General features: G+C 38.8%; 2 protein-coding genes across 8 annotated transcripts in view; one reads left to right on the top strand and one right to left on the bottom strand.

The window, feature by feature from the left end:
• The window catches only part of LMBRD2 (LMBR1 domain containing 2), a 47,972-nt gene extending 28,057 nt beyond the window's left edge, over positions 1 to 19,915 (bottom strand). For 3 of the 4 annotated variants that reach the window (XM_061129954.1, XM_061129955.1, XM_061129957.1), the window contains exons 1-6: positions 19,564 to 19,915; positions 10,499 to 10,728; positions 10,151 to 10,248; positions 8,807 to 8,902; positions 5,917 to 6,084; positions 4,800 to 5,010 (exon numbers count right to left, since the gene is read on the bottom strand). In XM_061129954.1, the coding sequence (XP_060985937.1) occupies positions 4,800 to 5,010; positions 5,917 to 6,084; positions 8,807 to 8,902; positions 10,151 to 10,248; positions 10,499 to 10,672 (747 nt within the window). In that variant the 5' untranslated portion in view covers positions 10,673 to 10,728; positions 19,564 to 19,915. Of the gene's footprint in view, positions 1 to 4,799; positions 5,011 to 5,916; positions 6,085 to 8,806; positions 8,903 to 10,150; positions 10,249 to 10,498; positions 10,729 to 19,563 lie in introns of those variants that run through there. The other variant, XM_061129958.1, reaches the window with a different exon arrangement.
• A 79-nt stretch (positions 19,916 to 19,994) lies between these two features.
• SKP2 (S-phase kinase associated protein 2) overlaps positions 19,995 to 26,183 on the top strand; it is a 36,837-nt gene continuing 30,648 nt past the window's right edge. For 2 of the 4 annotated variants that reach the window (XM_061129953.1, XM_061129950.1), the window contains exons 1-2: positions 19,995 to 20,289; positions 20,786 to 21,057. In XM_061129953.1, the coding sequence (XP_060985936.1) occupies positions 20,246 to 20,289; positions 20,786 to 21,057 (316 nt within the window). In that variant the 5' untranslated portion in view covers positions 19,995 to 20,245. Of the gene's footprint in view, positions 20,373 to 20,785; positions 21,058 to 26,183 lie in introns of all 4 variants that reach the window. The other 2 variants (XM_061129952.1, XM_061129951.1) reach the window with 2 other exon arrangements.

Here is a 26,183-nt window from a genome sequence, read left to right as displayed (position 1 = left end):
GACTTGTTACCATAACTTTGAATATAAACTATAGTCTGTTTATATTTCATATATGAAAGTATTTTTCCTTTGAATTCTATAGCTATAATAATAAGCTTATTATACAAAAGTTAAGTAATAAAATATTGATATTGGCTATACTTTATGAGTTTAAATTTCCTTCAAAGTTCATAATTTTTATAAAGTGCAGAAAGTATTTGATATAGTAGCTTCTTTGCTTCATATAAAATAACATAATTTTAATTATGTTATACAAAAATAACTCTGTCATTATTATATCATTATAGTCAACTCAACATAATTTGAACTCTGTCATATCTGTGTCGTTAGTCAACTCTTCACCAGACAAAATACATCAAATCAGACTAAAAGGCAATTTTCACTGGAAATAAGTAGCTGTTTTTTCCCTCTCCAAAATCATCTGCCTCAAAAAATTACAGCAGGTAGAGGTGACCTCTGGCCATCTAGCAAAAATTTCTTTTGAATGATTTGACATAGCTTGTAAGTTTTATTAATGGTTCAAAGAAAAGTAACGGACACACAAGATATATATAATTCACTCCATGGAAAACATATCATAAAACACTAAACTGGTTTTTATAAAATGTATTCGGGAGATTTAATGGATAGCTGAAAAATATAATTAATAATTACCCCCTAAAAAGGTGACTGTGATCTGCTAAAAGATGTATTCAAAACCAGTGTATTTTAAGTTTTCTCTCAAACTAAGTTATCAATAGTCTCATTCCAAGCTTTATTCTGCACACCTCCATCTGACTGGTTATCCTAAACTATATACAAGGTGTCAATGATTCCTCACTGCTTTCAAAATATAGTCTGGACTTCAGTCTGACTTTCGAGGCCCTCCTATCTGGCTGTATATCTTTCAAACTTTACAAACTTTATATTTTATCTTATGCTTAATTAGTTTGGTTTTAAAATCTCCTGATATTTGAGCAGAATGCTGTCAGCTATGAAAATTCTACACTTCCTTCAAGGCCCAGGTCATATTTCATTTCCTCCATTTCATCTCCTCCACTGATGGCTACTCTGAAGCAAAACTTCTCAACACTACAGCATGCATCATTTACAGTGCATTTGGCATATACTGTGAGGAACTGTACAATTTTGTACTCTAGACAGTTAGTATCCTAATAGCTCATTCCACATAGCACTTCAGATGGCAGGAAGATATTAAATGATTTATTAAATGATAAAAATTATTTTATTATTTTATTAAATGATAAAAAAATTTTCTCCACAAATTTATAAATTTTTCAGACATTCAGAAAATGAGAAGGACCCCAAATTCCCTTAAAATACATGGACAAAGAAATCCATATCTGATAAAATTTTTTTTGGGGGGTAAAAAAGGTCCAGAATTCTTTTATCTATGGGAACTTCCTGCTATTTGCAAAACAATCATTAAGAAAAGAGTGTCTCTTACAATATAAAATGGATCAAATTAACACTTTGTACACCTTAAATTTAAAGAGCCTCTTGATGAAGGTGAAAGAGAGTGGAAAAATTGGCTTAACGCTCAACATTCAGAAAATTAAGATCATGGCATCCGGTCCCATCACTTCACGGCAAATAGATGGGGAAACAGTGGGTGACTTTATTTTTCTAGGCTCCAAAATCACTGCAGATGGTGATTGCAGCCATGAAATTAAAAGACACTTACTCCTTCGAAGGAACGTTATGACCAACCTAGACAGCATATTGAAAAGCAGAGACATTACATTGCCAACAAAGGTCCGTCTAGTCAAGGCTATGGTTTTTCCAGTGGTCATGTATGGATGTAAGAGTTGGACTATAAAGAAAGCTGAGTGCCGAAGAATTGATGCTTTTGAAGTGTGGTGTTAGAGAAGACTCTTGAGAGTCCCTTGGACTGCAAGGAGATCCAACCAGTCCATCCTAAAGGAAATCAGTCCTGAATATTCATTGGAAGGACTGATGCTGAAACTGAAACTCCAATACTCTGGCCACCTGATGCGAAGAGCTGACTCATTTGAAAAGACCCTGATGACGGGAAAGATTGAGGGCAGGAGGAGAAGGGGATGACAGAGGATGAGACGGTTGGATGGCATCACTGACTCAATGGACATGGGTTTGGGTGAACTCCGGGAGTTGGTGACGGACAGGAAGGCCTGGCATACTGCAGTTCATGGGGGTCACAAGGAGTCGGACACGACTGAGTGACTGAACTGAACTGAACTTACATCAGATATATTCAATTAAAAAAAGTGATTTCTTATTCACATGGAAAATTTTCTCTTATCTAAAATTTTTTAAATCCCTCACACCTTAAACCTATACTAAAATAGCAAAGAAGGCATCAATTCCAATCCTTAATTTACCATAGCCAATTTCTAAGTACAGGACTCCTACCTAAAAACAACAACAGTAACAAAATCTATCTTTATTAAGATACTGAAGGTTCCTCCTGGCAAAATCCAGATCTAAAATAATAAACTGCATTTAATTTATACTTGGTCAAGGAATTTTTAATTAACTCATGAAATCTATATTCCTTAAATATGAAAGAACTGAATTTTAATACCAACTTTTGAGGGAAATGCTATCAAATGATCTTTTAATTATTTTATTATCAAATATAAATTTTCAAATTTTTTAAAAAATTCAAATCTTCAGTTAAAAACTTTCAAATATATCAAGTATAAAAATTACCAAATATAAATTAATTTCTTTTGAAAAATATAATAATATCCATCATATGCCTAAGGAATGCTACAGTTCTTAACATTTTATAAATAAATGCTGAAAAGTCAACATAAAAATTTTCAACCAGAATCAAAGAATCAGTATTCATTCTTTTGTTCACTTAAAAATGGTTGCTGAGTATCTAAGAATTTAGAGAACCAAGGGAGGTGTTATGGGTTGGAACTTTGTTCCCCCCAAAATCATATGTTGTCTCAACACCCAGTACTTCATAATGTAATCTTATCTGGAAATAGGGCTTTCACAGCTTTAACTGGTTAAATCAAGAAAAGGCTTACTGGAATGGGGTGGGCCCCTAATCTTACTGGTGTCCTTATAAACAGAGGAAATTAGGACACAGAGAGGCACACAGGGAGAATACCATGTGAATAAGAAGACAGAGAGATCTACAAGCTAAGGAACATCAAAGATTGTCACTTAAGTATCAGAAGACAGGAGATGTGGTACAAATTTCCCTATAGCCCTCTAAAGGAACCAACCATGCTGACATCTTGATCTTGGACTTTAGCCCCCAGAGCTCTGAGACAAAAAATTTCTGTTGTTTAAACCACCCAGTTCATGTACTTTGTTGTGGCAGCCCCAGGAAACTACCAGAGAAGGCTTCCCTCAAGAATTCTCAGTTGTATTGAGAACTGAAAATGAAGTAGGAATTAGCGAAAGAGAATGGAGAAAAGAGGGTTCCAAGAATTTGGGAACACCACACTCAAAAACAGAACAAAGAAAGCAATGAACATAATGGTGAAGAGTAGGGGTTGGCAAACCAGATCAATCCAGTCCACCATCTGTTCTTATCTGAATACATCCACTGCTCATTCTTATTGGGTATGGCTGCTTTCATGCTAAAGCAGCCAGTGATGCAGTTGCAACAGAGAGCATATGGCACAGAAAGCCTAAAATAGTTACTATCTGGCCCTTTACAGAAAAGGGCCTGTCCCTATAAAAGCACAAACTAGAGTCAGACTGCCTGGCTCCATCACCCGGTAACTGTGTGAACATGGGAAACTTACCCTCTCTGTGTCTCATTTTCCTTTATAGAAACAAGGACAAAAAACCCTCCCTTATAAGGCTGCTTTGAGAATTGAATGTATTAATATATATAAAGTGCTTAGAAAGGCATAGGCAAATACGTCTATAAGTCTACATATATTTGTTTGCCTACATGTTTGCTATTATCATCACCATTAATAAATTTGAGGAACCAAAGTTGACCAGTGTTAGGAAGACTTTAGGGGCTTGAGATAAGGCTGAAGAACTAAACATGGGTCAAATCATTTTTTGATTAGCCACATTAAAACATCTTGGAAACTACTCTAACATGAATGAAAGCCTTTAGTATAAGGTTTTAAGCTGAAGAATAACATCATTGGAATAGCATATTTTCACAGAAGAGCAACATTTTAGGTGACTACATTCTTTTTTAAAATCAGCTAAATTATTAAACAGCAAAATTTTGCACTTTGTTGTATTTTTGGGTGTATATTATTGAAATTTATACTTTCAACAACTTTATGAGATTTATTCAAATTATATGCATATTACAAGTGAGCAAAATGAAGTGCCTTATTAAGTTTATAGACAGGAAACAAAACTGAGGCATACAAATTCCCATGAATATTGTTCTCTAAAGAGGTTTCCAGACTTGGTGGGATTACTTTGGGTCAAACTTTCAGGAAGAAGCCCTACCTTTAATTTCAATTTTCATTTCTACTCTGTCATGGTAACTATGTAACTTATCATCTAACTGTGGACACTTTTTGAGTCTCAACTTTTAACTACTAAAAGTTACCCCAGGACAACAAGCATAAGCCTGCACTGTTAAATACATTCACCCTACATCTTTGTCAGTTAGAAGATGGAGATGGTATCTTACGAAGTTGAACTGCCAATGAGTCATCTGAATGGGTGAGAAATTCTTTAGAATTACACATCACCAGTTTTCAGTCTAAAGTCCACCAGTATGCTGTTGACACCACCACCACCAACAAAACCAACAGTGTATACAAAAAGTGATACACAAAACTTGATGACTGCTGACTCCAGGATTTGAACTTGCTTACCTCCATGACATCTTCTAAAGTCTCTTCTGCATCTGCTTTCTCTGTCATCAATTTGGCTGCCTTAAAATAAGTTTTCATGAGTAGATAACCTCTTTTTGCGCCATTCCAGTATGACCGAGGAATTTCTACCAAGCCATACCCCAACAACAACACAAGAAGAAACAGACCCCATGTATTAGCAGCTGCTATCCCAATTGTCTGAAGCTGGTTCCTTAGAAAGAAAAAACATAAGCAGATAGCTGTGATAAATTTTTCTGACAAAAATGTAAAATGAAACTAACTAGCGTTAAATGGTTTTTCAGAAAACAACTGCCCTACGATATAGATCCAATTTTATATGAAAAGTTTCAACCTTCAAATCTTAGCTCCTCTTTTAGTAACAGCAGATAATCTGTGTTGTAATGAAAAGTTAGAGTGTGACTGCAGAAATAGACACAGCAAACACTGCTTCTACTATAGTTAAAATTAGAATCTTAGGAAAATTCATGGCAAAAATTATCCTGAAGAAAATACATTTTTCATTAGGCACTTTCTTATTTAATATTAACCAAGAGAAGACTGAAAAGAAGTTTCAGCCTCAAAAAATTTTGTTTTGAAGCAGACACACACAGACCTCAAGAATCCAACAGTAAGGATTATCACTGCTACTCTATTCCTAAACTTTTCAGATATGACTCTTCACATATATCATAACACATTACAAGTATAACACAGATTTCAACTTTATTACAAAGACAAATCTAAACTTAAAGAGAAATATGCCCTCAAATTATAATCAGAACAAAAAAAAATATTCACAACTTAACGATGAAAAATAAATCCAGGTATTTAGTCATACATAAAAATTTTAAAGTCTATGAAAAAATCATAAGAGTTAATACTTCAACATAGCTCTTTGATAAAACATCAGTTCCTTGTCTAATATGTATATGCAAAGATGTTATTCCATATTTTCCTTCTCAGTAATATGGATTATTATGATATTCTTTGGGGGGAACCCATAAAATATGTCATGGTAGGTTTCCCAATAAAATGTTTGCTTGCATATGAAATAAAATTTAATTTTAAAAAATGCAAATGTACACAGAAACAATGTTAAGAACATGGTTTACCTTACCATTCTAGGTGCAAGTGTGGGTTGACAGCTACATAAATTAAAAATGCTCCAAAAATCAGCAAATAGGTGCCATAATAGATTGCATTCTCTATTAGTGCAGTTTTGATCTTCCCAGTGATGGAAAACCCTCCTGATCTTGCATATGACTGCATGAAAGGTAACAGAATCCTGGATGATTAGAAAAAATATGATTAAAAAACACTTGACATGTCTGTATAATTTCAAAATACTGGAAACATGTAAATCTCAATTTTAATGTGTGATTCTCCTCATGAATCAATACGATTTTGAGTAATAACACTAAACCAAACTATAACAGAGGGCTGAATATGTTTCCAACATTAAATTCTGGGGAGAGAAAAGCATATTCCTGGGAGCAAAAACAATGATCAACAGAGAGTACAATAGTACTCTCTGACTTACAAGGAATCTGAAAAAGGCCTTTAAAGATTTTTTGAATTATTTAGATTACATCCAAAGAATAGTGAGGAATCATTTTCTTTAACTGAAGGGAGACACGACCAAACTTTTGTTTTCTATGGACTGATAAGAGTTCAACATGGAGAATGGGCTTAAATGGAACAAAACTGTAACTATTTAGAATGGGTAAGCGGTGGTGGTGTGGTAAGAAGCAGGAGAGAAGGGTGGTTGTCAGTATACTGATTTTGAAGTACAGGTAGGTTTAGTCCCCCAGTTGTTTGACTCTGGGAACCCCAAGGACTGTAGCCCACCAGGATCCTCTGTCCATGGCTTTCCCAGGCAAGGATATTGGAGTAGGGTGCCATTTCCTTTCAGAGGATCTTCCCGACCCAGGGATTGAATCCCAGTCTCCTGCATCGCAGGTAGACTATTTAGCGACTGACTGAGCCACCAGGGAAGCCCAAATGTCAGGGGAAAGTGTCCTGGATACATCCTAAGGGAGCTGCACAGGAAATAGTTGGCCATCCAGCTTCAGAATTCAGGAGAACGAACAGAAACACAGACAGATTTGGAGTCATCACCATATTAATGGTACTGAAATAACATCAGTAGATGAGATCTGGAAGGGAATATATACATAGAATGAATGAGAAGGAAAGATCTGAGACTGATGCCTCAAAAATATCAACTTTTAAATGAAAGGCAGACAAACAGAAGGAAAGGCCAACAAAGGAGGCTGAGGGAACAGTCAAGAATTATGGAAGAAGACGAAGAAGTACATGGTGAATAAAGTGTTTGAAAGTGGAGAGAGGAAACAGTAAAATCAAAGGCTGCCAAGAGGTCAGTAAATTAAGAGCCTGTACGTTTAAGTGGAGAAGGGAGGATAGAAAACAGGGTCCAATGGGCTGTGGAGAGAATAAGCAGTGAGCAAATGGAGACACAAAATGCAGACAATTCTAGAAGTTTGGCTACATAGAATAAACTATGGTATATTCAAAAAGTAGAACTCTTCACAGAAATTAAAAAAAAATTAGAATACTGAGACATACAACACAGAAGAATCTTCCAAATATATGAGCAAAAAGAGAAACAAAAAGGTACATACTGTATAACTCCATATTTATAAAGCTGAAAAAGCACACAAAACTAATCTATGGTAATAGAAGTCAGAATCATGTGCTACCTTTGGGGAGCCTAATGACTGGGAGAGGGGTATGTGGGAAGCTTCTGGGGATATTGTTAATGTTCTATATCACAATCTGAGTGCTCATTATATGGGTGTATTCACTTCGAAGAAAAGTCAAACTAAATACAGTCTGTGGGATTTTTTGTACTAATTTATACTTTAAAAAAAAAGTCTCCCTAAAAAAATACAGCAGTGATGAGTAGATTATCGAGGGGGAGACAGAAAGTTGGAAAGGATTCTGACTTGAGTTTTGTAACAAGAGCTGAAGGAGATAGGTCTACATTTCAGGAAGAGGGATTAACTTTAAGAATGACTCTTACATTCTTGGAGGGAAGGAAAGAAAGGATAGGTAGACAGGTTTGTTGGTGAGAAGCTGAAAAGAGCTGCCATCTGATGATTCCTTTTTCACTGGATGGCAGAAAGTAAAGTCATCTGCAAGGAGAGAAGGTGACGTACGTCTTCTAGGACGTAAGAGAGAGAGAGTCACAATCACTGCTGAGGTTTGCAGTGACTGGAAAGATTTCTTGTGAAGAATGAAGAGCAAACAGATGAGAAAATCAAAGGATCAAAGTTTGGCAATGTTGAAGAACTAGCCGAGTTCAATGTGCATGCTACAGGCATCCTATACCCTGCTGTGTGATTTTTCTCTTGCCATGTTCTCCATCTCCAGTTTACTTGTATTATATCTATTGTAAAATGCTTAATAGGCAGTGGAAAAAGTATGAATGAGTCTGGAGCACAGCAGAAAGACAAAGTTATATTGGGTAGAAAACAAAAAGACTTGGAAAGCATCACAAGTTAATGAAACCATGGCTATAATTACAGTTACTCAGGGAGAGTCAGATAACAAGATGACCAAAGATGGGACCCTGGGGAACACCAACATTTAGAAACGGACCACAGAAATGCAGCACATAAAGGAAATTCAGAAGTCTGCACTAAGCGCACAGAACACCAGGGGTTAATGATGACCTCAGCAAGAGACCAGGGTCACATAACAATGGGACTTGAAGAAAACGGAACTGAAGAAGGTCCAGAAAGAAGGCAGTAACGAAAAGGAAATGATGACAAGGAGAATTTTTTTGTCTGTTTTCTACTTTTTGTTTATTTATTTCTTTTCATTCCTTTTAAGATAAGACAGACCTCAATGAGGAGAGAAAGCATATAGATTTAAGGGAAAATATGACATAAATAAGTTCTAAAATATGAAAGTTCACTGAAAAAATAATCACATTTTAAAATTTAGCCAAAATATTGAAAATTTTATCCTTCACCACCACTTACCATGTTAAAAATTGTGAAGTCCAATATACTACCCTCCAGAAAATTGGCATGATTCCATCAGGAATGTAACTCCATGGCTTGAAACACGGATGTTGGCTATTTAAAAACAATTTAAAGTCAATTAATCATATGCTACTTAAATGAACTGCACAATTAGTTTGTGTTGGCAAAGTTCACTTATATTCAGCTTTAAATTATGGATTCTAACTTATAAAATTTTATAGAAAATTAAAATTCAAAACTGACTGTGTTTAAAAAACACACAAAGGGAACAAAACTGTTTCAAGGAGGAATGTGTTTAAATTTTCAATGTTTTTCTAAGTCTTTGAATAAAATGAGGACATAATGTACTAACAGACTAATGAAGTGACAGCTTTAAAAGTAAATGTATTATGAAATCAAACTCTTGAGATGATTACCTTTAAAATACCCACTCACTTCATTTGTGGGTTGGTTATGGTGGCAAGAAAAAAAGGTATTAGGTGATTAAGTCCTAGAAACTGGAACCCTAACTTATCAGTCACTATAGCATATGTCCTATGGAGACAGATGCCAGCATCTATACATAATTCTGTTTGAATTTTCTGAAAACATGTGTATCTGACCATAGGTTCTTTCAGTAATAATCAGCATTCCTAAACTGTAAAGCTACTCTTTAGTCCAAGGGCTTCCAACAATCCACAGTGGTGCTTCAAAAGGGAATAACTACTACATTTAAAATTCACCCTTATCTAGCTTTGATTTAAAAATAAATAAATAAAAGCTGCATAAAGAAGTATGTAATACTACTTAAAGCACTGGTAAAAGCTACAGCCAATACTTAGTTTTTTACTGGGAAGTTTGATATGAATTCAAGATAACCTTTTGATAATTTTTTTTTTCCTTTTGATAATTTGAACTTTATTCTCAGTCTAAAACCATAATGTTTTTAAAGGATGCACATATATCAAAGGAATATCCTATGTACAGAATAACCTCCTCTTCATTCATTACAACCTTGTAAATTAGAAAAACAAGAAAATGCACGCCCCATTTTTTTTACTGGAGAGGAAAAACAGCTTTTGGCAATCTATTCTTAGTAAGGCACTAAAAAAATCAGGTCTTCTCCAAGTTTCTATTAGCATCTACTGAGAGGTCTTGAATGCCAATAACTATTTAAAATGTATTCAAGATTAAAATTTAAATAGGATACATGTAATGAAAAGTCTATTAGCAAAGGATGAAGAAGGGAGGTGAGTAGAGAATGAGGATAAACTTTTATAAATATAAAATCCAGATGGTAAACCTGACAATTTTTAAACAAACTGCCCCCACAACATTTTTTTTAAAAAAGGAAGAAAGTACCTTGGGACTGGGGTAGCAGTTGCATACAATCCTGTCATGTTGCTACCCTCAGGAGGGCTTGAGTTTGCAGCAGCATGTTTGCACCGGTTGTATATTGTCTAAAGCAATAAAGGCATGGTTTAAAAATGAAAACCAAAAAGTTACCAAGTACTTAAGGGATATTGGAATGTATCAAGTTGTTTACCCAAAATTACCTTCCTGGCTATGCATTTTAGTGATCAAATTCATACAATAACACTTGCTTAAAATACAAGTTAATTTTTACATAACTGTCTTAAAAACATATCTCAAACATGCTATCTGATTACAAGTGCCTTTTAAATTGTGAAAATTAGTTTCACCTCTTACCGTACTAACATCCAGAGGGAGTATGAAGACAATCAGGAAGCAGAGATACCAAGCTAGCAGTGTTCCAACAATGACAAGTCTATGCTGCTTCTTGAAGTCTCCATACCGATGAAGTAGGAATAACGCCAGGAAAAAGACAAAAACAATCTCGAGTCCCAGAGCTGCACCACTCATTATTCAATGTTTCCTCTCATTCACCAAAATAATTCACATATAGACCTGGATCATTTCTACAAGCCACGAAGAAAAAAAATAAGGCAGTGTTAACATATGAAATGACCACTTGGAAATTTCCTAATTAGTTTTTATTCATATACTAAAAAATTGTTTAAAAAAACTGTCAGGCTTTACACCTGACTCTGAGTAAGAGAAAAAGGATAAACTCTATTCTCAAGTACTTCTGTTTTTTAAAGCATATGTTGAAAATTTTGCATAAATGATATCTTTAGGAAAAAAACTATTTTAGCAAAAATAACACTAGTTCCAAAAATATTACAAAGTAAGAATACTAGATATAAACAGTTTAAATACAGTGTCACTTGGAGTTGTTCCTTAATATTATAAGTCCTAACATAATATTTTATATAAATACACTATTGACTGATCCTATGAAATCAGATATTTTGTAAAATAAAGGTTTCTAAGTCATCCATAATCATTACTTCAGATTTTCTAAAAGAGAGGGAGGGAGAAACAGAAAGAGAGAGACCATTTGAAAGTAACATTTCCTTCGTTTGAAGCAATATTTTTCTTTCTTTCATATTAATCTTGTCTAACTTTCAGGACCTGAAATTCTTATTCATCTCCTGTGCCACAAAATATACTTACCTTTTCCATCTATCTATATAAATCTTATTGTCTTTAAAGTTACTTCACCTATTTTATAGGCAGAAAAATTTATCAATGAAAATTTATCATTTGAAAATATTTTTTTATAAATGTTGATACAGACATCAGAAAATGGTTTATTTGATAGTTCTCTACTCTTATAAAATAATTTACCTTTACTAACTAAAGACAATATATGTGCTTTTCACCTCTATAAAATCAATGTCAGGCATTTCTGGTTGTCTATGGACTAACTACAGTATCCCAAGGAAAAATTAATATCTTAACATAAGAGAATCAGTATCATGATGCAACCCACCAAAATAAAGTAAGGTAGAATCAATAAAATATGTCAAATTAACAAACATTCCCAACCAAAGCTATTTATTAAAAGAATAAAGAAAGTCTGAGTACCTTACAGGTTAAATTTAATCTAAGAAATACCCTTATATGGAATATCACAAATGAAAATCACATTTAATAAACTATTTCCTTCATTATTTCTTTATATTATTGAAGTAGTTTCCTTCCATCCCTCAGGGGATTCAACCAATATTTTCATTCATAAGTGTCTAAAATAGAAAACCATTTGTCATTCTCTATCTCCATTTCCTCTATATTTTACTTCAAAGCACTTATCTACCTGATACAGTGTATGTTCTTTATTGCTTCCCTGTAAAAATCCACACCACACACACATACACACACACTCTTCTCTCTCCATGAAAGCAGAGAGCGGGCATGCTCAGTTGTGTCTTGTGTCTTGACTCTTTACAACCCCACGAACTGTAGCCCCCAGGCTCCTCTGTCCATGGATTTTTCCAGGCAATAATACTGGAGTGGGTTGCCATTTCCTACTCCAGGGGATCTGGAGTAGGGATCAAACCCAAGTTTCTTGCATCTCTCATACTGGCAGGCAGATTCTTTACCACTGCGTCACCTGGGAAGCCCCATGAGAGCAGGGACTTCACTGTTTTATTCAGTACTGTACCCCATGTCTATACTGTAGCGTCTGGCATATAGTTGCTATTCAAAAAATATCTGTCAAATGAATAAGTAAATGAAAAAAAAACATTACTGTATACTATAGTACATACACTATTTTTTTTATTACTGCTGACTTCAAAGGTAACTTCAAAGGTATTACTGCTGACTTCAAAGGTAACCTACCACTCACTATTGTCTCCAAAATTGATTTTACATATATTTATTACAACTCAAGGGCTTCCCTGGTGGCTCAGTGGTAAAGAATCTTCCTGCCAATGCAGGAGTGAAGTGAAAGTCATTCAGTCGTGTCTGACTCTTTGTGACCCCATGGACTATCAGTCTATGGAATTCTCCAGGCCAGAATACTGGAGTGGGTAGCCTTTCCCTTCTTCAGGGGATCTTCCAAGTGGGTTCAACCCCTAGATTGGGGAGATTCCCTACAGAAGGAAATGGCAACCTGCTCTAGACTTCTTGCCTGGGAATTCCCAAGGACAGAGGAGACTGGTAAGCTACAGTCCATGGGGGTAGCCAAAAGACTCAAACGTGACTTAGCAACTACACAATATTACAACTCAAAAAGCTTAAAATTCTGTTCATTACTAACTACTACTCAAAATTCCAAATTTCAATTTCAAAGAAAAATCTTGTGTCATTACGGTAAGCCAAATCTTATTTTTAAGCCAAGAATAAGTTAAGTGACAGCCAGATGTAGAATATGCTGATGAAAACTATTACCATCTTTAAGATGCAGCTCTTTTAAGGAAAAAATTATTCAGTGTGAATTTACTTAATATAATTATCATATGAAAATCCTTTTATGATTTGACTTAGATATTTATTTTGCCTGAAATTGTTCAACACAAGGAATATGACAACCATAGGAAAAAAGAATGAGTATCAGAGATAAGCAAGGAGATGCTAAAGCATGGCAGAATGAAATGATGGAATGTTACTGAAGTGTAAGAAATTATATTTAAGATTATTTAGTAACATTAGAAAACTATCACAACATTAACTGATAAACTAGACTCATGTATTTTTACATAATATGCATAAAAATAAGAATGAATGAACAACAATGAAATATGTGGAGACATTAATAATAGGTAGTAAGATAACAGTTTAAGCAAACAATACATTCAGTTACAAACTTCCTGGTAGTTACTAATTATTCTTTTATAATGGCTGTCAATTTTTCAGTTTGATTCATACTACTCTCAATATTATAGATGAATAAGCAGAATTATGGATCCTTTATTCTAGCAATAAAGAAATGATTTGGTTACATTTCTTCCCATACTCAGTGTATGTGTCTCCTATTGCTGTTGCCCATTTGAATGCAGAGTTCCAAAGAACAGCAAGGGAGATAAGAAAGCCTTCCTCAATGATCAGTGCAAACAAATAGAGGAAAACAACAGAACAGGAAAGACTAGAGATCTCTTCAAGAAAATTAGAGATACCAAGTGAACATTTCATGCAAAGATGGGCTCAATAAAGGACAGAAATGCTATGGACCTAACAGAAGCAGAAGATATTAAGAAGAGGTGGCAAGAATACATAGAACTGTACAAAAAAGATCTTCACGACCCAGATGATCATGATGGTGTGATCACTCATCTAGAGCCAGACATCCTGAAATGTGAAGTCAAGTGGGCCTTAGAAAGCATCACTATGAACAAAGCTAGTGGAAGTGATGGAACTCCAGTTGAGCTATTTCAAATTCTAAAAAATGATGCTATGAAAGTGCTGCACTCAATATGCCAGCAAATTTGGAAAACTCATCAGTGGCCACAGGACTGGAAAAGGTCACTTTTCATTCCAATCCCAAAGAAAGGCAATGACAAAGAATGCTCAAACTACTGCACAATTGCACTCATCTCACACACTAGTAAAATAATGCTCAAAATTCTCCAAGCCAGGCTTCAGCAATATGTGAACCGTGAACTTCCAGATGTTCAAGCTGGTTTTAGAAAAGGCAGAGGAACCAGCGATCAAATTGCCAACATGCACTGGATCATCAAAAAGCAAGAGGGTTCCAGATAAACATCTATTTCTGCTTTATTGACTATGCCAAAGCCTTTGACTGTGTGGATCACAACAAACTGTGGAAAATTCTTCAAGAGATGGGAATATCAGACCACCTGACCTGCCTCTTGAGAAATCTGCAGGCAGGTCAGGAAGCAACAGTTAGAACTGGACATGGAACAACAGACTGGTTCCAAATTGGGAAAGGAGTACGTCAAGGCTGTATATTGTCACCCTGCTTATTTAACTTATATGCAGAGTACATCATGAGAAACACTGGGCTGGGGGAAGCACAAGCTGGAATCAAGATTGCTGGGAGAAATATCAATAACCTAAGATATGCAGATGACACCACCCTTATGGCAGAAAGTGAAGAAGAACTAAAGAGCCTCTCGATGAAAGAAGAAAGTAAAAAAGTTGGCTTAAAGCTCAACATTCAGAAAACTAAGATCATGGCATCCAGTCCCATCACTTCATGGCAAATAGATGGGGAAACAGTGGAAACAGTGCCAGACTTTATTTTGGGGGGAGGGCTCCCAAATCACTGCAGATGGTGATTGCAGCCATGAAATTAAAAGAGACTTACTCCTTGGAAGGAAAGTTATGACCAACCTCGACAGCATATTAAAAAGCAGAGACATTACTTTGTCAACAATGTTCATCTAGTCAAGGCTATGGTTTTTCCAGGAGTCATGTATGGATGTGAGAGTTGGACTATAAAGAAAGCTGAGCACCGAAGAATTGATGCTTTTGAAGTGTGGTGTTAGAGAAGACTCTTGAGAGTCCCTTGGACTTCAAGGAGATCAAACCAGTCAATCCTAAAGGAAATCAACCCTGAATATTCATTGGAAGGACTGATGCTGAAACTCCAAAACTTTGGCCACCTGATGCAAAGAGCCGACTCACTGGAAAAGACCCTGATGCTGGGAAAGATTGAAGGCAAGAGGAGAAGAGGACAACAGAGGATGAGATGATTGGATGGCATCACTGACTCAAAGGACATGAGTTTGAGCAAACTCTGGGAGATGGTGAAGGACAGGGAAGCATAGTGTGCTGCAGTCCATGGGTGGCAAAGAGTTGGTCAGGACTGAGTACTATTTATGTTACTGACTTGGAGTACTACTTCCTGAGTACTTTATGGCTGATAATAGTTTTTCAGACTAAACACACTTTAAGTAGAAAATTTAGAGGTTAAGATCATTTTGGAATCTGAAACATCCCATCCCAAATATTTTCCAAAAGGAGCATGGGGAGATAGGAAGGAAAGATTGGTATCAATTGAACAAGAGAACACAGACAAACAGTTTATCAAAACCTGACTCTGAAATTGAATAAAAAATTTTCAACTAGACCTAATGATTCATCACACAGGCTGTGTTAACTTAACTATGTATCTTTACTCAGATATGTGCATAAGAATTAGGAGACAACTTGAGATCCAAATAATGAAAAATCAGAAGAATTAGAACAGAACTAGATGTGAGTAATGAAAGTCAACAGTACCACCAAGTCAAAATTTAAATCTTTGAAAGATAATCATTAATTCCACATTAAATGATTTCAGGAATAAGGACAAGTCAGCTTAGGATATAGACAGAATACCACAAGAGAACATTAACTCCCACTCTAAAAATACAAAAAAGGCATAACATCTTTTGAAATCATCTTTAAAAAATGAGCAGAGTTGGCAAACCAACCAGGTGAACTGAATTTCAAAGTGTAACAAGCTCTTCTGAAGAAAAATGGACATATTCAAACTGTTTCACCTTTGGCAAGGCATGAGAGAGGCAGCAATCATTAAGTAGGCAAGAAGAAAACAACTGGATCCATTGTAATGAATTCTTAAAGATTTTCAGTAAAGAGATTATAAGATTCATGTCAGTAATTAGAAAATAATCCATAGACTACTTCCTAGTAACAAAATAATTTTCTTTAAGGGAGTAGCTAATATTGAGTTTACTATTAAATAGATTCCAAGCACTTTGCTAGCACTTAACTTGTTTTATCAAATTAGACTTCACAACCCAGTAAGAAAGGATTATTAGTATCCCCATTTAACAGAGAAAATGGCACAAGAGAGTGTAAGAAGTGGGATTCAAACAGAGGCATCCTGACTACAGAGCCAGGTTCACAATTAGGATACAGGATACTAGAGTCTTTGATCCAGTCCAGACATACTTTTTTTAATGCAAGTTAGACTGTTTAAGTCATGCTTTTGCTCAGCTTTCCTTTGTTAATTTCATTTCTGTGAACAAAGGAGACACATTCTCCTGTTATTCTTTTAGATATATCAAGATAGAGTGCTAATAAAGTCATGTTTAATACAGAACCTAACTAACTGTGCAACTTTGCAGGTAAGTCTGCCATAACTTAAGGATAAAACATGACTGTAATCTACAAGATGAAAGTAAAAAAGCAAGCACAGAGCAAAACAGAATTGGGAAAGAACCCTTCTGTTCTTGCCCCAACCTGCCCATTGTAGAGAACATTAAACTGCAAAGAACTAAAAGATCTACTTTAAAATTAACCGAAGGAAAAAGAATCTTTTGAATTTTGATGAGCAGATAGAAACTTCTTGCTATGTAACTGTTGTTAGTCTTTTGTTCACATAAGCTAAATAACATAAAAAAAAAAACAACTAAAGGAATCTTAAGATTTACTTCATGCTATTATGGAACTAAGGAAAAAGCACATCACACTTCTATTTAAGAGAATCTCCTTTGTCACATTTGATTTTCAAAAAGAACAATAATATACTATGCTGTGCTTAGTCTCTCAGTCGTGTCCGACTCTTTGGACCCCATGGACTGCAGCCCGACAGGCTCCTCTGTCCATAGGGATTCTCCAGGCAAGAATACCAGAGTGGGTTGCCATACCCTCCTCCAGGGGATCTCCTCTACCCAGGAACCAAACCCAGGTCTCCCACATTGCAGGCAGATTCTTTACCATCTGAGCCACCAGGAAAGACTACTGAATATACTACTGAATACTGAATATATAGGTATATATAAATATGTACACATAAGCTAGTTCTATGCCCTAATAATGACCATCTTGTAACTATGCTCTTGTCCCATGTATGAGAAACACCTTTCCAATTTACAAAGTCACTTGGTACTCTATCTAAAACTTCCAAAGAGTATTAGAAATTACTCACTCGAATGACATTTGCAGATATTTTTAAAATGTAATTGATTACTAGATACTGATCTAGTAATTCTAGAAATAGGGAACCCTCTCTCACTAAAATGAGACTTGGGGTGTGCTGAGTGTATTAAATAAATAAACTTAATCAGGAAAACAAAATAATCTACATCAGTAGCAATCACAATGCAGTTCTTGGAAAGACCAGACAGGAAACTCTATGTAGCTAATAATCTCAAGCCTTCAATGGACACAATTCCTTATATTAAAGAGCCAACTTACCAAGTTAAACTTTTACTTAACATATTAACAGAAAAGCCATGATTAAACGAATGCAGAAATGATTCCATTTTCATAAGCTAAAATATTTCTGCTGCCAGGGCAAACTATTAGAGCAATATCTATTCTAGAATTTGAACACTTTGATTTTCCAAGTTGACAGGCTCTCTCTGAAGCCCTATAAAGGACCTTGTTTCCACTAATTCAGATATTTCAAATATTCTGAAAACTAGAAATGTTTCCTAGTTCTCAGGCTAAATTCTAGCACAAGGATATTTCTCATTTTTAAATTTAGAGTCATCCTATTAGACCTTCCTTATAAGAGCTCTATATGCCCTCTTCCAATTATTGGGCTTCCCTGATGGCTCAGACAGTAAGAATCCGCCTGCAATGCAGGAGACCCGGGTTCGATCCCTGGATCGGGATGATCCCCTAGAGAAGGAAATGGCTACCCATTCCAGTATTCTTGCCTGGAGAATCCCCATGGAGAGAGGAGTCTGTAGGGCTACCGTCCATGGGGTCGCAGAGTCAGACAGGACTGAGCGACTAACACTTTATAAGACCTCTGTCTGAAGTGCCCTCTTTCAATCATATCATATTTCAAAACTTTACTCTCATCATGGCATTAAAAATTTTGTTTATTCCTTCTCCTCCATTAGTTTATAAGCTCCCTCGTCTTGTTCACTTTCCTGAAGAAGACTAAATATTTCCTCTGAATTGCTATTTTAAGAGAAAGGATGTAGACTTCAAGCAAAAGGCTACTGCTTTCTCCTTAGCCAAAATATCATAAAGATAACTTCATGTAAAAAAAAAGTCAGAACACTGCATTTAAAAATATTTTCCATGTAACAAATTGTGAACATTCAGCTTAGTATTCTTCATCTAGTTTCAACTAGAATCAATCAGTGAACAGATCCATTCTTTACACCAGTTTTACCTAGTTTCAAGAATAAACTACTAAAGGATCATGAACGCCCTCCTCTGTCAAGAGGTGGTTCCATTTCAAGCTATGCACCAACCCTGAAACAAGCTGATATACAAGCAAGGGAGGTTTAACTCCAGAGTAAATTGAATTTTTTTTTTTTTTAAAGAGAAGAAATAAGAAGGTATGCCACACAGCATGCTTAAGTGACATTGTAGTATTTTTGTGATGACGCCGGGTGCTTATTTCTGAACTTTATAAATCCTCTCCATTTTTATTAGGGTTGGAAGTTATTACCCTTCTCTCTTCCACTGTTTTACCAGGGTCACAGTTATAGGACATTTGCACAATGGATTTCGCACGGTAATCCTACCCAGAAAACGGCACTCTCTAACCATCTCCAAACTTTTCTCCGTGGATATAGTCTAAAAGCAAGCAGCTGGCTTTTAGGACGTGAGGCAAACAATTTTTTTTTGAGACAGTAAGCGAATGGCGCTGCTGGTGGCCGCTAGCGTGGCACGAAAAGCCTTTTGCAAACAATAGTCACCTTATTTGTTCTCATGCTAGCATTTATGGGACTTCCCAAGGCTGCCGGGAGATGCTCAGCTTTCCCACGGCACTCACCGTAATCTCCTGCTCCCCCTAAAATTAAACCTCCGCCTCACGTCTGAACCGCGCTTTCGTTTACAGACGCTCTCATGAGCCTCCTCTGATTTGACCGCGACTGTGAAACGAGCGTCGTTGCCGTGGTGCCTGTTTTACACGGAAGGAAAGGATCCTGTCCACAGACCTAGTCCTCAGGGCCGCCCTCACCCGGGTGGAGTACGCAGCTTCCAGGCAGAGGGGAGCAGGCGTGACGCCCACGGCCGCAGCCTCTCACCTGGCCGGCAGGGCGTGCCCCTGCCTCCACTCAGCTGCCTGGGACGTAGGCCCCGAGACGGCGGCCTCTCGCAGTCTCCGGGGCCCTCTCTCAGTCCGCGCTCGGCCCCACACCTCAAAGTGCCTCACGCTCTCCTCCTCCGGCTCACCGTCCGATCTCGCCGGACAGCGTCCAGAAGGGCCTGGAAACCCCGCGGCCGCCACAGCCTTACAGGGTTTGGGACCCACACTCCTTGGCGACAGCGGTGGCAGTCACCAAAAGGTCGAGGGGTCCCCGAGAAAGGAAACCCCGACCCCAGTCAAGCAGCTGACATTTCCCCAGTCACCGAAGCACCGCCCGCTTCCGCTTCCCCGCCTACCCTGTGGGTCGTCCGGTCCCGCAGCCGCGCGGGGTTGTGGGTATCTCGAAGGCGGCAAAGCTGCAAGGAAAGGAAGTAGTGGCGAGGCAGCCGGACTACCAGGTTGGGCAGAAACTACAATTCCCAGCAGGCAGCGGGGCCGCAGACGACGGCTGCGGAGGAGAGCCAGCTGGCTGGAGAATTCTGCGCGCGCTGCTGGGATGGAACGTTGATAGAGTTCGCGGGTTTCGCTGCAGCGAGCCGGGGGCCGCACGCAGTGCGCCGCACGCAGTGCGCCGCCGCGCGCCAAAGCGGGAATCTGGGAGGCGGGCACCTCTGCAATTGATGCACGCATTTAAAACTCCCGAACCTGCGGACGCCATGCACAGGTAAACCGATTGCAGAAGGAGACAGAACATGAATGGACCGTCTGAATTCTTTTAGGCCGCGTGTTTTGCTACTTGCTAATATTGTTAGTAGTGCTGTAATGTTTATGGTTGCTTAGCCTCTTTGGGAAAATGTGGATGGGTGGATGCTTTAGCGCGGTGATCAGCGTGGGTGTTATTTGTCTTCCCTTATTGGGCTTTCCTGCTGCTGTTTTCAATCGTGTGTGATTGCCCTGCCTCTTTCCTTGTATGTTTCCTCCACTTTTAAGAAATTCTTGAGGCCTTCTGCATGATCGGAAATCGAAAAGCCTTTTCGATGTGTTCGGTTATTTTCTCTTTTATTCTTGGGAACTCGCCGCCGGCGCGTAAAAATGCAGTTCAGTTAGCTGCTGTGAAAGCTTTCTGCGGTGCATAGCTTAGAGCTTCCTTTAGGCCTGTCTGGGAATTATTTACGGGCGTGTTTTTGAAAGGAACGTGGGGCTATTGTGCGTCTCTGCAGGAAACACCTCCAGGAGATACCCGACCAGACTAGCAACGTTACCACCAGTTTCACGTGGGGATGGGATTCTAGCAAGACTTCTGAACTGCTTTCAGGCATGGGGGTCTCCGCCCTGGAGAAGGAGGAGGTGGACAGTGAGAACATCCCCCAGGAACTGCTTTCAAACCTGGGCCACCCTCAGAGCCCCCCACGAAAACGGCTGAAAAGCAAAGGGAATGACAAGGACTTTGTGATTGTCCGCAGACCTAAGCTAAACCGAGAGAACTTTCCAGGTAAGCTATGAGGGTAAAATACAAGCCCAGTCAATGGTGGATTAAACTATTTTGTCCGTAAACCTTTGTTTAGGGGTCTTTAGCGTAGGGCCCTTTTAAAAAAATTGTTATTTAAATTTATTTATTTATTTTTGTCCGTGCTGGGTGTTCATTGTTGCCCGGGCTTTTCTCCGTTTGCAGTGACTTCTCATTGGGGGAGCATGGGCTCTAGGACGCAGGGGCTTCAGTAGCTGGGGCACGTGGACTCAGCAGTTATGGGTTCCAGGCTCTAGAACACAGCCTCAATTACTGTGGTGCTGGGGGCTCAGTTGCTCTGCTGCATGCGGGATCTCTTCCCAGATCAGGGATCGAACCGGTGACTGCTGCATTGGCAGGCAGATTCTTTACCTCTGAGCCACCAGGGAAGCCCAGATAGGGTCCTTTTAGAATTGCCCAATTCTTAAGTTATTTTCCAAAGAAACCAGACAACTGGTTGTGCTTACAGAAATGGTGGTATGTGTGTGTCTTCAGACAGAACTGAATTGTAACCCGTGAAAAGACATTCCTTCCTTTTTCTTTAGGAGGGACTCTGCCTGGTTAAAGGCCAGCTCAAAACCTCTGACAAATGGAAACAAAGCAATGATCCATAGAATTCTTTTTGTTTATATTTGGCTGCTCTGTAGCTGCAGTTGTGCCTTTTACCATAATCACTTTAGTTATTTGTCAAGAGACTGCTAAAGTGAATGTTGAGCTAAGGGGAAGAGTCTTATCCTTCCAGATCCATTCCCAAGAGGAATTCTTCTTTATGCTGTCTCCATCACTCACTGTGTTATCTGTTCAGTTTCCCCAGCCCCATAACCTAAAGGTCAGTCAGAATCCCACCATCCCCCACAATATCCAACCAATCATTGAATCTTTCCCTCTTGTCTCCTAAACATTTCTCATATTTAGGAGTGGACTCATAATTCGGAGCCTTATCCTCCCCAGATCCATCCCCCAGAGCTAGAGTGGACTGATTGAAATGTAGAACTCCACTACGTCACTCCCCTCTAAATAGCTCTCTGTTTCCAGGCTTCTCAAGCTGATGTAAAACTGCCTCCCACGGTGGATTAGAGCTCCAGGAATACTCAGAACCATAGGGTAAACATTGTGCGTTGACCTGGGGTTATCAGTTTTTCTTACTGGCAAGCCATGTAAAACATTAATTCAGCAAATATTTGCTGAGCACATTGTGTGTGCTAGGCATTGTTCTTAAGTACTGGGAATACAGCAGTGAGCAAAACAAAAGCATTTCTACCCTCGTGGAGCTTCTCTTCTAGAAAGAGGATGCCATATGCACAAATCTGGTGTATAGCATGTTAGAATAAGTACTATGGCTAAAAACGAAAACAGAACAAACCAAGAGGGACAGGAGGTCCTGGGAGGGAAAGCTGGTTTGCAGGGTATTGAAGGAAAGCCTCACATGGACAGTGAGCTGTAAGCAAAGGCATAAAGGAGATGAAGGAATGTGCCATGCAAATATCTTGGAGAAAAGAGCCCCCAGCAGAAGGAGCAGCTAGTGCAAAGGCCCTGTAACAGGGGAATGTTGTGTTTGTTCAAGGAACAGCAAGGAAGCCACATGCCAAGAGTAGAAGAACAGAGGGGAGAATAGTGAGAATTGGGCTAGAGGCGCAGTTGAGCAGAGTTGCTATGTAACCTTTGAAAAGGACACACTGCTGTCTTGAGACTAAACTTTGAGGCCTTGAGGATAAAAGCTTAAAGACTTGTTGAGAGGTGTGGGAGTGGTGCTAAGCTGCTTCTGGATAGATTTTGACATTAGAGTGGACAGAGAAAGATTTTGAAATTGTACAAGTGATCATAGTCTGAATTGAAATTGCTGATGATGGAGAAGAAGAGACAGTCGAGAAATAAAGATGAAGTTTTGCAGAGCCAGGGTAAATTAAGTATGTTCCTGAATTCTCCCATCTGGCTTTCTGTGAGAAAGGTTGATTGATCACTTGCTTGCTTAAACAGAAAAAAAGGGGGGGGGGGGATTTTTTGGCTTTTGACCCTTTCTTTAGAAAAGAGAACTTTCAAATTATGGTCTGAGGATCTATATTAGATATTGGATTAATCAGAAAGGCAGTAAGGATTGTGGTGAAGTAGACAGATATGGCTTTGAATCCAAATCCTGCTGTTTACCAACCTTGGGAAGCTATTTGAGCCCTCTGTTCCTTAGTTTCTTTGTGCAATGGGATAGTAATGCCGGCATCATGGGTTACTCTAAGATTAAATGAAAGAGTACACGTGAAACTGCTAGCATGCTCCCTGCATATAACAGTAAGTACCCTCAGTTAATTTGGTGGACAAAAGATACCTAGCTGAGAGGCTACTTAAGTTTATCTTTTGTCCTTAATCCTGTTAGTCTGGCCCTGTTCCTGTAGATCTGTTTTCTTCAAAATTGAATGTCCCTGCTATTTTTAGTGTCAGGAATGCAGCAGGAGCAATTTGGTGCTTGACTAACCAAATGTGGTGAACGACAGACGCTTCCTGCTAAGATGAGCGGCTTTTGACAACTCTGTCCAGTGCTGATAGCATCTGCCATGGCGTGTGATTGCTGTGTGTCCTATATGTCCTTCCACATTCACACACACAGACGGAAATACAAATGACGTTTTTCAAGCAAGGCAATAAGGAAACAAGGTGGAAGATTCAGGCATGGCTTCTGTCTTCTAGGAAATTGTAATTGAAGTTGAGAGAAGAGGATACACGGTAAGAGACGCTCACAGCAAAAGATGGCAGCTCATAGACTAGCAGCTGCTGAGTGGCTCAGGCAGCAAGTGCTATAGGAGGCCAGAGGGAGGGAGCCCCTTGCACCAAAATGACCCGAAGCTTCTCATGGTGATCCTCACTGCACATGGGCACGCTTCCTCCTGCCCTTCAGCAAAGCAGAGGCTCTGGAAGAGAGAGAAGGACCTGGAAACCATTCAGTCACTGCATCTAGATTGTTAAAATTGACTTCAGATGTATTTATCGGAAGTGAGAGAAAAAAAACCTCGACTTTTCTGTTGTTGTGACCTCAGAGAGAGGCAGGGAGGGAAACCGCTGGTATGCTTTGTGGGTGCGTAGAATTACGCACTATAGTGATTGGTATAGGGGGGCAGGGGGGTTGCAGGGTGAGGAACAGCTGGTATAGAGCATTCCCAGTGGGCCATCAGGAGCCTGGGCCTCTGGCGGCGTTGGATCATCATTGTAGCGAGTTTTGTCTGCAGTTGTCAGGACAGGTGGCTGAGAGCTCTGCCGGATTAGGCTGGAACGGACCACACCTACTTTCCATAGCGATCTGATGACAGTGGCCCTGGGCTGTGTGAGTTTTTCTTGGTTCTTCACTTGACAGTCTCTCTTTTCTACCGGCCCCAAGCCAGGCTCACATCTGGTGACTAAATCCTCTTCATCTGTTCAGCTTGGAAGATGGAAACTTTGTGGCCAGCCGGTACCAGGACAGGTCTGAGTGGCCCTTGGGGTGAGTGTGTGGAGGGAGGAAATGGCCTGGTGATGAGATCAGTAATGAACAGAAAGAGAACAACTGTGTTTTATTCATGGTTGTTAAGTGCCTGCCCTGGTCCCCTGTCTTCTGCCCACCCACAACCCCCACCCCAACCTCCCAAACAGAAGATAGCTGTGGTAATGCTGTCAAACTAATTTGTTGATCAGCTTTCCCATGGCTGTTAAATTGCTTGAAATTCCAGGCCCCACAGTGGTTTTCAGAGTGGAGACTCCAAAGTTTAGAGTCTACTGATATCCCCAAGGGAACATGTTCAAAGTGCAAAATTCCAGAGATTCTCATCCCAGAAGTCCTGCCTGGAGCCTGGGAATCTGCTTTTTCAGTATCTCCAGGCAAATACTTTTCCTCTTTTTTTTTTTTAATAACCAATAACATATTTTCCATTGCAGTCTTGGGTGTGTATCTTAAACTGAAATTGCACAAAATTAGTTTTTTCCTTACTAAGGTATTTACTATTCTCTTCCATTCTTTTAAAACAACACTAGTCAGACTAAATTGATTTCATGACTCACCAATGAATCTTATCCCACAGCTCCAAAACTTAGCGCTGTAAGAACCTTTCCAGGCCTTTCCCAGGCACCTGTGTTTACCCTGTAGCTTCCTTTCATTCGTTCAGCAGTGTAGATGCAGCATCATTCTAGAGATGGGGGATCCAGCAGTGAACACAGACCAGAGATCCTGCTCTTCGCGACCTTGTATCCTGTACCTAATTCCCTGAATCCCAATTTCCATGGTTTCTTAGTCTTCTCACATCCCAGGGTTGAGCAAGTCTCTCATAGAAGTGTGGGGTTGAAGGGGTCATTGAGGACCCCTATTTTAGCTTTTTCCTGTTTTGCTTTTTTCAGTTTTGTCCAACCAGCCAAAAAAAAGCCAAATACCAAGAGCTAGCATGGTCTAGTGTTGTCTCTTAATGATTTATAGAAGAGGAAGGAAACCTCATCCCAGATGGCAGAAATCTATAGTCTCCCAGAAAGGAAGCACGGGTCGTTAATACTTAAAACAAGCGAGCAGAAGCAAACAGGAGGTGAACCTCCACTCTTAAAAAAGCAGTAGATGTGAACAGCAGTGCCTGCTTATCCTTCAGATACAATTATCTGTGCTTAAAGAAAAGGGCAATTTTAAGAGTCAAAGATTGAGTACTCTGGAGTTTGAATCTGAGTGTAGGTGATGTTTCAAGAAATAAGCATGTCAAGTAAGAAGACGTTACCTATCCTGTAAAGACCTCGTGCATCAAAAACTCTTAAGCATTATTATTTCCGAAGGACTTAAAGAGGCATGGGAGGTGATGAGATTACAGAAGTGGACGGCTGACTTTGCACCAGAGAAATGAATGGAAATGCTGGTGACTAGCAAGTTTGTGAATCTGGCCAGTTTTCACCTTTCATGGCTCCAAAGTGTGTTTAATTGCTTTCATGTTGTTGAAGATTAGAGTCCATGGGCTTAATTATTTTGCTTACTGTGCAGGTCTGGTGTGCAGCCTTGGGGGTTTTAGAAGAGGTGAGTAGAGGAAAGACTTGCTCTGGACTTTGTCATCCTCTCTGAGCAGACAGACCAGGCAGCAATGCAGTCAGGAATCCAGGAAACAGATGGTCGATGTTTTGAG

Source organism: Dama dama, chromosome 25 (genome assembly GCF_033118175.1).
Source record: "Dama dama isolate Ldn47 chromosome 25, ASM3311817v1, whole genome shotgun sequence".
Lineage (NCBI taxonomy): Eukaryota > Metazoa > Chordata > Mammalia > Artiodactyla > Cervidae > Dama > Dama dama.
The sequence above is the reverse complement of the archived record's forward strand: the minus strand, read 5'-3'. Positions and strand labels throughout refer to the sequence as shown.